General features: G+C 43.0%; 1 protein-coding gene across 1 annotated transcript in view; it reads right to left on the bottom strand.

Annotated features, from left to right (window-relative positions):
• The window catches only part of SLC6A7 (solute carrier family 6 member 7), a 78,778-nt gene that overhangs the window by 52,187 nt on the left and 15,037 nt on the right, over positions 1-11,554 (bottom strand). The window contains exon 2 of the mRNA XM_018554950.1: positions 2,615-2,798. Within this exon, the coding sequence (XP_018410452.1) occupies positions 2,615-2,798 (184 nt within the window). The remainder of the gene's footprint in view (positions 1-2,614; positions 2,799-11,554) is intronic.

Here is an 11,554-nt window from a genome sequence, read left to right as displayed (position 1 = left end):
CGGCTTTGTCTTTTTTGATGTTTGGTAACTTCAGTTTGCCACGGTTGTAGCGGGCGTGGTCTAAGTCTGCGTGTTGTGAGGGGAGCCAAGGTGTCTAGGGAGGATGAGAGTGAGTTGTTAAAAACAGAAGTAGCCAGGTCAGGGCAGGACAGGGGTGAGATTTTGTCAAAGAGGGAGTCAGTAGCAGAGTAGAGAACAGAAAGGTCGAGGTGGTGGAGGTTTCTCTGGGTGACAGTGAACATAAACTTTAAGGTAACCTCTGAGGGAGGTCAGATGTACAAACATAGTCTCTAACACCAAGATCAGACTGAGCTGTGTGTATGTTCATGGAAATGGGGATCAGGCAACATTGCTGGCAGGTCAAGCTCAAGGAACTTGACAGCTCAAGGAGTAATAACCTTTTGCTGAGGAATGCTCAGCTAGGTGATCAATTGTTCCCAAGAGTAGTTGGCCATGGATGATAAGCAAGGCCTATAGAAAAGGAAATATTACCTAAAGACTGGATATGGAAACTGTTGTCTAGCTTTAGTCAATATATTGTGAAGTTTTTAAAATATTAATTAAAAAAAATGATATACAATACCATTTTAGAGAACTTGTATTTATATTACTTTGTGTATAGAAACATCTATGATAGCTTCATTCAGCGTTGTAAACAATGGCCAGTTGAAGTATTGCTTGTGTTGGAATAATGCTGTAGCACAAACCCTATCCTTGCTGCCTTCAGGAAGATCCCCAACCCTTCTGCTTAGTGTCTACAGAATTCCCTGCAGCCAATGCACCTATTTAAAGTGGAACTATCATCGGATATATTTTCTATGTATACTACATGCATGCTCAGTACTCTGTAAGTATAACACTTACAAGTATGTATTACCTCTCTCTGATCCAGTCTTCTTCCTGACAATGGATCCATATACTTTTTATCTCTAGAAGAATGGAGAAGTCTTTGCTCAAGCACCATTCAGGCTCGGCATCTACTTCCTGTAACTTGTGGCTAAAAAGTAAAAAATGTTGTAATCTGATCTTGGGGGGGAAGACGGAAGGAAATGTTTCCTTCTGCCTGCAGCAGATTTATGGTGTCATTGCTGCCTAGGCAGTCAACTGATTGGTGCTCAAAGACTGAATAATAAAGGTATATCTTATTTGGGAAATTATGCTGTACTGTACAGTATATTTCAACATGTCAGGAATTTATTCATGCAGAGAGTATACACAGGTGTACTTAATCTGACCACCCCAATCAATTCCACTCTGAGCAATTTCCTAGAACATGAGGTCCTTGAAGCTGATTTCAGCCTTCCACATTTATCCAGTGGCGATGGTAATTGAGTGAAAATAGCTGTACATAATCACTGTAAATTCTGAACACAATAGGTGTTTTGTATAGATGCCGGTATTCATGAGAACTCATTCTTTATTCTTGATTTTTCTCCCCATAGTAACAGCAGAAATCTCTGCAATGCATCATATGAAAATGGCCTTGATCAGCGATTTGTAATTAGTAACTGTCTATCCAAACCGTCAAACTTCTCCGAAAATGTTATATCTGGAAGGGATGATAAACTAAAGAAATGCAATTTGGGGAACAGAATCTTTTTTAAAAAGTTAAAAAAGAACTTTGGGCAAATTTGTTTTTTAAAGGAGAACTACGAGGCGAGTGAAAATCACTCATCCTCATAGTTCGAGCTGACATGTGACAATGAAACTGCCACAGGTCTGCTCAGTAGATCGGGAAGTGAGCGAACACATACCGCCGCTCGCTCACTTCTCGATCCTGTCCCTGCAGAGAGCCGTGACTATCACTCACGGCTCCCAGCAGGGATTCCGCCCCCCCCCCCTGTCCGATCCTCCAGCGCTGACTGGCAGAACGGACGGGGGAGGGGTCGGGTACAGCTGGCTCTGCCTCTAGATAGGCAGAGCCAGCTGTCACTCACGCAGCTGGGTGGATCCAGACAGTAATCCCAGCTGCGGCGTCTCAGTACATACTGAGCTTTGGGTGACGGGAGGACGCTAGTTTGTGTGCTCCCGTTACCATTAGGAGAACTATGGGGAAAAGCCCTGATCCCATAGTTCTCCTTTAACCCTTGCAGTGGGGCTACCCCAGCGCTGCAAAAGTTAGGTACTCTTTCGGTCTAGGAAGGAAAAAAACAAAGTTGTTCTCGCCTGATCCTCTGAGCTGTTACAGCACTCCCTCCAGCCTGTCACCTCCTTCGCTCCGATGGTATGTCCCTCGACATCCTCACATCCTATACGCAGTGTATAGGATGGTCCTATGCATAGTGTGTAGAACGTGATGACTCCTGGCCCTTAGACTGCTGCAGCAAAAGGCCCCAGGGACCAGTATGCCAGCTGCGAGGATTATGTGAGTATATCTTTATATATATTTTTGCACCTAGACAAAATTGAGCACCTAACTCTTGCAGTGTAGGGGTAGCCTCACTGCAAGGGTTAAGAAAAAGTTTGCCCGGAGTTCTTCTTTAAATACAGGTTTTGTTGTTATGCAGAACAGCCACTGAGTTCTCAGTTGACATCTTTTCAATTTAAAGCCCAACTCCAAGTAGAAAAAACTACCCTTGCAGCTGTTCCATGAACTAATGAATGTGAACATTACCTCCTCCATTTGTGTATGCTCTATATGGAAACCTCCAGACATTTCCCAAGCCAACACAGTATCCAATACACGATAGTAGGAAATCCAACTTTCCTGTCCAGTTCCCTCTCTCTTCAGGGTATTCTATGTCCAGCTCTGCATCATCACGATCACTGGGGGTCATCAAAAGGTCAGGAGTGATGGGCTGTAGATAAGAGATATGAATCAGTTAAAGCAGAACTCTAGCAAAATACATGATACAAGATAAAATAGCAAAACAAGCTTTTTTTGCGATATTCATTTTCAATACAGAGATTTCCCATGTAGTACTTTTTTTCTGCTTCCAGATATCTTCAGGTAGAGATCAAGGTAGAGATCAAGTCACCCTGGACCCACCCCAGCCTGTGACTGGACAATGAAAGCAGAAGCAGCACACTCTGCCCCTTAGTTTTCTTCTCCCCCTTCAGCAAGCTTCTTTACAGCAAAATAACTGAGTTTCACCGTGTGCTGCTTCTTCCTCTCACAGTCCAGCTCTGCTGTAGAGGGAATTCAAGAGGCTGAGATCAGGTCAGATTCAGGTACTTACACTGCATTAACATGCATTTAATTATGCACACAGCTGCATTAATTTGTGTTTTATATCAGTTTTAAATCGCTTTGTTATATTTTGGGGTAAGACAAAACATTTCTTTGTTGTCAGAAATGATCTAAACCAAACAAACCTCTACTTATAAAGGACAGATTTTACAAAAACATGAGTAAAGTATAAAGTAACTTAGCAAATTTCCCTTGGACATGTTTGTATCATTTCTGAAACAGATAGGTCATCAGTACTTTGAGCATATCAAACATACTTCTCCATGTCAAAAGACACTTTTTAGGACATTAAATTAGTATTACATTAGTATTATTAGTAAAAAGTAGGGATGCACCGATACTGATACTAGTATTGGTATCGGTGCTGATACTGAGTATTTGGGCGAGTATTCGTACTCACCCAAATGCTCCGATACTTACGCCCGATACTGGAACTTCCGGTCAGAGGGAGATTTCCTCTGACCGGAATGCTTAGTGGCCGGGAAGCCGGTTTTCCAGCCAATCAGCATGGAGCCGGCCAAACAGCATGGAGCCACCTTCCCGGGTAATCAAGAAGTTGGGCGGCGGATAAGGAATGCCACCCAGCTTCCTGATTGCCCAGGAAGCGGGCTCCATAGTAGCGGAAGCACCGAAAAAACGGTATTGGTGCATCCCTTGTAAAAATCGGTATTGCAGAAGGTCACCCAAATTGTATGTAAACTCTAACAATGAACTTATCTTATTTGCTCCCTTTATCTGCTAAATATGCCATTGTATGCGTTTTGTTGTATCTGTGCGTTAAGTGCAAAAAGTACCTGTTGATTGTACCAAAAGGCTTGTGAGCGATAACTTCCTAAGTAGTTACCTGTGCAAAAGGAGACATATACAGCCACCGTACAAAGAGGTGATTAGGGGACTTTTTTTCTGCTTCAGCATCTGCAGAAGAAGCTGCCTGGTCAAGTATGCTGCTGAAGATGGTAGGGTGGGGTTATGAGACTTGGCCCTACTTAACATGGCCCCATAGTGGCCCTCTTCCCTGCTTGATATGCGTGTTGTGAGATCCTCCCTATTTCTTGAGGCTGTGGTTGTTGCAGCAAGGGGCTTTTGCTGGTGACAGGTATCATTAAGATACTGCTCCCACTGAGCTTTGTGGTGCAAATTCATGTGTCTCCTTATGCATGTGGTATGCAAATGACTTGTAGTTTTACAATAACTAACGACCTGCAGTCAGAGGCTGCAGACCACAACTGTGCTGTTAGCAGCCGCTTTTTTACAAAAAGGCACTGATGGCCGAGCTCTGTGCACGGTCCTGGTGATAGTACTGACTAATACCCGTGGGACAGTGCCATCAGGTAGAATAGGACAGCTGCTCCCTCCAGACCTCTACAAGCTACCCCTGCCCCAGGATGAAATGCTCTATCACTGCTGTTCTTGTGCATGTTCCTACAGCAAGTGACTGATTGTGCTCCACCAACTTCTCCATGCCAGTTTACAGGGCTATGGCGGGATAAGCAAAATAGGAGGAGAATGAATAAGAAATACCCAACATTTTGAACACCAAATGACCACTTCTTTCATGCACCACAAATATGTTGTAACATGTTGCAAAGGGCAGATTTGCCTGTGTCAGTCACAGGTTCATGTTGCTGACCTCAAAACATAAAAAAAAGTCCCTTGCAAAATTAAAATAATTAGATCACCCTCCCATAAATTGTAAAATTAAAAAACAGTAAAACACCCACCAAAAAACTGCAAGGGGGCTCAGCAGCTAAACAGAAACTGTACAAAAGGGTAGTCATAGAAAGGACACAATAATATGTAGCCCACCACACTGCAATTGAAAGTAGTGTAGCACAGTACAACACTGTAGAGTACTGTATAGGAGCAACGTTATCTCTTTAATCAAACTGACTGTCAGTTCTCCCTATCAACTCCAGCACTGACATATGGCTGGTGGGGACATTACTGTAGCACCCCCTTCCTCGGTCAGTGCTATTCCAACAGGATAACAGTACCCGTGGCTCTGAAGGGGTGATCTACAGTAAAATGAAATAACAGGTTTCCCTGTCTTTCCTTTGTAAGAAACCTTTATTATAGGAAGAATGTTCCTTACATTGGTGGTCAGTGAGTTCCTACTCAGCAATACTCAGGACCTGATAGTAAGACACGGTACATTCTGCATAACAAAAATACCTACACAAAAGTTTTGGAGTTGGTTTGCTCCACAACGCACTGCACCACAACACAGTTGTGTTGTTCTTGTTAAAATCCTACGCATTGCAGTGAGTTGCAGCACATTGCTTTACAGAAATGGATGGAGGGGAACCAAAGCACTGACCGGGTGTCCACATTGCGGGAGGAATGGGGAAAAACAGTTGGTCAGAGATGGGGTAATGAAATGAGGGGGACTAGGTGTGCTGCTTGAGTTCACAGATGAAGGTAACCAGAACTGCAGCTGTAAAAGAAGAGAAGGGAATAAAAAAGCGCCACAACCTAGTGCAATATGTTACAGAATGGACCAACAATTTGAAAATTGACTAAGTTGTGCTTCCAAAACATGTGAGTAGTTGTCTAGTGATCTTTCCAGTAGCATTGGAATTGATGCAATGTAACTTCTAGCGATTCACCAACTTGCCAGCCGAGGGCAGGATGACAGTCCCCGGCTGGCAATCTGGTGACTCTCTAAAAGTTAAGTTGTATCAATTCCAATGCTACTGTATCTTTGCATATGTCATAAGAGATCCTGGAAAGATCACTAGACAAGCTCACATTACTCACATGTTTTGTAAGTACAACTTAGTCACTTTTCTCATTTTTGGTCCATTCTATAACATATTGCACTATGTTGTGGTGCTTTTTTGTTCCCTTCTTTTCTTTTAGCACATTGCGTTAGGCAGTCCATTCAATGTAGCTGTAGGAGATGTAATACACCTCAACGAATGAAAATGTAGTGCATACTGGGTATTTTTCCAGCACACTGCAACACGTTGTGTGCCGCTGCAGTACTTTGCAGCACATGTGAATTCTAGTGGTCGCTGGGTGCCATTAAAAAAGAATGGCAATACAAGGCACCAACGCATGCATGTTGTGTTGCTGCTCATTGCAATAATGTGCTTTTTATATAATGCATTCACGCCCTGAAGAGATGAGACTGGAATGGCTGGAATGAGCAGCAGTGCAATACAATCAGACAATATACCGCACTGCACAGTGCCATCAACCTATTGTGTTATATGTATAGTCATGCAGGGTTTTTATTAAAAGGTACAGCTATATTTAAACATTTACTGACTAGCAGACTTGAGTGCTGGAATTTTCCATGGTTCTTTTGTTATAAACCTAACTGCACCTTCCTTCTTATGCAGACAATGTGACATACACATTCTTATAAACTAACTGTGTTGATATCAGCTTTTTATTAACAAATCTACAGCTAAATTTTTTCTTCACTTGCTACATTTCAAGCCTCTCATTTTTCTGAGGTAAAAAAAACAAAAAACCGCAGGGTAACTTCTGTCATTCCGCTTGTAGTCAGAGCTGGCTGGTGTCATCTCTGTGCCGGTATACAAAATGGAACATTTCCTGTCACAGATTGCTGGGCTGCCCTTTTAACAGCAGGTTGTGCTACAACTGTGCCGTCTGCTGCTCTGTTTCCATGGAAATGTAGATATACTCCAACAGCTGATTTAACACGTGTTTATGTGTGAGTGTATATTTATATCGAATATACAGTACCGTATATATTCTTCTTCTACAATGTATGCTCAGATACAGTGCCTACGCTAAGGGTCATAATTATCTATCTATCTATCTATCTATCTATCTATCTATCTATCTATCTATCTATCTATCTATGTCTTTCCATCCATATGGTACTCAACATTAAATTTGCTTTCCCGATGCAACCATGTCAACTCACTCTAAATGAAAGGACTTAATTTTTTACTCCTTAATTTCTGCTTTGCTTACTTTCTCTTAATCACCAGAGACCTGACCCAACCCTCTTCTCTATGTGGTTGCAAGGTGCCCCCACACCTTTTTTTTTTGCAACACAGTCACATGCCTAAAAGCAGTTATGTGCATAGCTCCCACCTATCCCTCATTTGGAGGAACTGTCCTTTTTGGCATCAAGGAGCATAATCCTGCTGCACACCATACTGGAATTGACAATATTGTTAAAGGAGAACTATGGGGTTTAGGCTTTTCCCCATAGTTCTCCTTAGGGTAAAGGAGGACACAAACTAGCGTCCTCCTGTCATCCTAAGCTCAGTATACCGCGAGCTACGACTCGCTGTATACTGAGACGCCACAGTATACCGCGAGCTACTGCTTGCGGTATACTGAGACGCCACAGCTGAAGCGGATATTAAGACGCCACAGTATACCGCGAGCTACTGCTAGCGGTATACTGAGATGCCGCAGCTGAAGTGGATCCCGACAATTATGTCTGGATCCGCCCAGCTGCGTGAGTGACAGCTGGCTCTGCCTATCTAGAGCCAGAGCCAGCTGTACCCGCCCCCTCCCCGTCCGATCCGCCAGTCAGCGCTGGAGGATCGGAGAGGGGAGGGGGAATCGAGTCCCTCCCCTGTCACGGCAGAGAGCTGTGACAGGATCGAGAGGTGAGCGAACGCCGGTATGTGTTCGCTCACCTCCCGATCTACTAAGCCGACCTGTGACAGTCTCATTGTCACAGGTGGGCTAGAACTATGAGGTGAGTGAAAAGCACTCACCTCATAGTTCTGCTTTAAATTGACACTAAACTCAGGAGTTAAACCATAAAAATGCATTCAATTACCTTCACTATTAATGAAAATGTATTTTATCTGTGTATCACTCGGCTGTAGATCCTTAAATAATCTCTGAATTCATGCTGACACTATCCTTCCTTCTGGAGGGTGACTACTTCTGTTCCCCATGGTCCCTTTGTGCGTTGTAAAGTAGCCACTGCTCCAAGCTCACGTCTGTGATGGACTACAACTTCAATACAAATCAATACAAATCAATAATTTTAGTCCATCACAGGATAGAGCTTGGAGCACACAACACACTTTACAAGACACACAGGGACCATGGGGAACAAAAGTAGCCACCCTCAATAAGGAAGGACACCAATTCAGAGATGATTTGAGGATCTACAGCCGAGTGATACACAAATAAGATACATTTTTGATGCATTTGTAACATTTAACTCCTGAGTTTAGTGTCACTTTAAGAACAGCTCTCAACTGGTAATGGTGTATCATATGGATAAGATATGTTGTCTGCACACTAACACGCTTGTTTTAAAGTGAAAAGCTCTTTATTGTGCATGGTCACACAGAGAAGGGACCCTTCTTCAAGAATGTGATGTGTTTTTGGGGAATCAAGTCTCTCTATCCCTCATTCCTCCTCAGTTGTACCTCTATTTGGTCCGATGTTAAAACGTTAAATTATTGCATCAGTTATTTTTTTAAATAGCCAGTGTAAAGATTGGCAAAACAATAGTGTAGTGGTTAGCACTTCTGCCTTGTCCCTGGTTTGAATTCTGGCCAGGACACTATCTACAAGGAGTTTGCATGTTCTCCCTGTGCTTGAGTGGGTTTCCTCCCACACTCCAAAGACATTAGGTTAATTGGCTTCTCTCTAAATTGGCCCTTGTATGTATACACGTGAGATAGGGACTGTGTATAGCGCTGCGTAAATTGTCTGTGCTATATAAATACCAATTGTAATAAAAAAGTTAAAGCAGTGGTGAAAAAGAGCACTTGTGGGTTTACACAATCAATTGTGTGTATTAATTATTCGTTGTCTACATAATTGTAGACGTGGTAGAAGTATTTCCTTTGCCTATAATGTCTCCCTCCTTCCCATCTCATTTAATGGCCTTTGCATGCCTAATTTACTTTGAATGGGCCCACAAGGCATGAAATAAGGCACCTGCACTATTTTTGCAAACACAGTGCATCACAAGGCACAGAGCATTCATATCTGGGCATTGTGGTGCGCTATAGTGCCAGTGCGTTTGTTTTTACTCTGTGCATTTAGGGGGCCATTTAGACCCATGTCACACTAATGATTTTGTAATGTGATTTGAGGCAGCTACAGGATTGCTCTCCTTAGCATTTTTCTTGCTAGGAAAATTGCATTGCAGTTGATGAAAGGATTGTGTTAGAGAAATTCAAGTGATTTGTTGCTGTCAGTGCAGTGTTTGGGGCTAGCCAGCCCAGTATATCATATTATTTGTCGCTGCCTTGATAAGCATTGTAGCCAGCTGCAGCAACAACTCTATAGTATTGATGGGCTTGTGTACAGACTGAACCTAAACCTGAGGTCACCCAAACTCAGAAGGAAGTGCACGCCCATTCATCATTGACCGGGGCATTCCCTGCCTTGCAGGGGATATAACATTCTGCCCCTTTATAAATAAAGGAGCAGGGTGCCGGGCACATCATTGACCTTACATTGCCATATTTTATCAATGATACTAATGTAATATGACCATGTGGCCATATACAGTTGATGATATCACCAGCACCCGACACATTTGTTTATGTGCTTTTGATTGTAAGCGGGCAGGGCCCTCCTTACCATCTTGTCTTAAATTGTATTGTGACTGTAATATCTTCCTTATATTGTAAAGCGCTGTGCAAACTATTGGCGCTATATAAATCCTGTATAATAATAATAATAATGTGCAGCTGTAGGACGGAAAATTTGCTCCAGCCGCAGCTAATTGGGCATGCACTGATGTCTTCCTTCTCAGTAGCCATCTACAGAGAAAACAAGACAAGAGATTTGTAGCAGTTACAGATCTCTGCTACAAAACTGCTGGCAGAGAAGCTAATGCTTCCCTTGGTATCTGCTGGGGTTTTTGCTTTTGTATTTTGACACCTGCTGCCGTCAGAATAATAAAAAAAAAAACGGACAGCATGGGAATGAATAACTAGGCTGCTATCTGCTATTTGAATTTGCAATAGCCAATAGCTGGTTGGTTTTTGCACCCACCCACTGCTGCTGTCAATCAGCAGAGGAGGACCTGATGGAGATCTTCAGGTCCACCTCTGCTGATTGACAGCAGCAGTAGGAGGGTGCAATAGCCAGTCTGCTATTGGCTATTGCAAATTGGAATAGCCAATAGAAGCCTAGCTATTCCTTTCTATGCTGTTTTTTTTTTCCCGTTGACTGACGGCGGCCAGCGGCCCTGATGTAAAAAAAGAAAAGAAAAAAAACAGACATCAGGGAAAGGTTTACTCTGCTAGATAGAACAGAGTAAACCTTTCTGGATAAAATGTTTCTCTCGCGGTCTTCCAGGAGCCACTATCTTATAGCAGGAGACTCCCGAAACGTCTGGGAGAGTTGAGATGTCTGAAATTGCTACAGTGACATGGCCCTAAGAATAAATGACAATGCACTGCAGCACACATACAAAGCCCATTACAGTGCTCTTCAGAAACATGCATGAAAAAGTGGATTGTTAGCACATTTTCACAAATGCAAAGGTTTGAATCCAGCCAGTTCTTATCTGTGGATATGGATGCTGCACAGATGGGGACAAGGGCCTCTTCCCCATAAGCCCTGGGTGTTGGTTGTGGAGGTGTGGGCAGGGGTGCTTATTCACATCAAGGTACCCCTTTAATAAAGGGGCACCAAGATGCGGCCTCCCCCTTGTGAATGAGTAAGGGGTACTTGTACCCCTACCCATTCACAAAAGAGTTAAATACAAGTTTTTAAAAAGAGGCCAGACTTTTGAAAAAAATCCTTTATTTGAAAAAACAAACAAAGTAGTGTTCTAGCAACTTTTTTTTGTCTGGGGAAGGGGGAGGTAGATATTAATAAAAAAAACGAAACTTGGAGATATGCTTTAAAGGAGAACTATGGGGTTCTATCTTTTTTTTATGAATGCATTTCTTAGGCTAAATAAGTAAATAATGTAATTTACTGTAATTAGCCAAAATGCACTGGAAGGCTGTAAAACCTTATTGTAGGTGGTGGGCGGGGCTAAGCGCCGCAATGAGAAGACATCCCGACGTATCTGACGGGATCCTCCCCACTGATGATTGACAGTGATTCTTGAGAGCTGCTGCGCGTCCACGAATATATGGACATGCGCAGCAGCTCTCTCCTTACCTGCACGTCCCTGTGTGCCAGCTCCTTCCCCACTCTCTCCCTGCTGACAGATCGTGGATCGTGGATTGCTGATGACAGGGGGGAAGGAGCTCTCTCTCTCTCTTCAGCATTTACTACAAATCGGAAAGTCCATATATGGTAAATGATGTCACTGGAGATCCCTGCTGATCGGATCCGATCAGCAGGGATCTCCAGTGACATCATTTACCATATATGGACTTTCCGATTTGTAGTAAATGCTGAAGAGAGAGAGAGAGCTCCTTCCCCTCTGTCATCAGC

The sequence above is a fragment of the Nanorana parkeri genome, unplaced genomic scaffold (assembly GCF_000935625.1).
Source record: "Nanorana parkeri isolate BGI_ZX_2015 unplaced genomic scaffold, ASM93562v1 scaffold179, whole genome shotgun sequence".
Classification (NCBI taxonomy): Eukaryota; Metazoa; Chordata; class Amphibia; order Anura; family Dicroglossidae; genus Nanorana; species Nanorana parkeri.
Note: the sequence above shows the minus strand (reverse complement) of the source record. Positions and strands in the feature narration are given on the sequence as shown.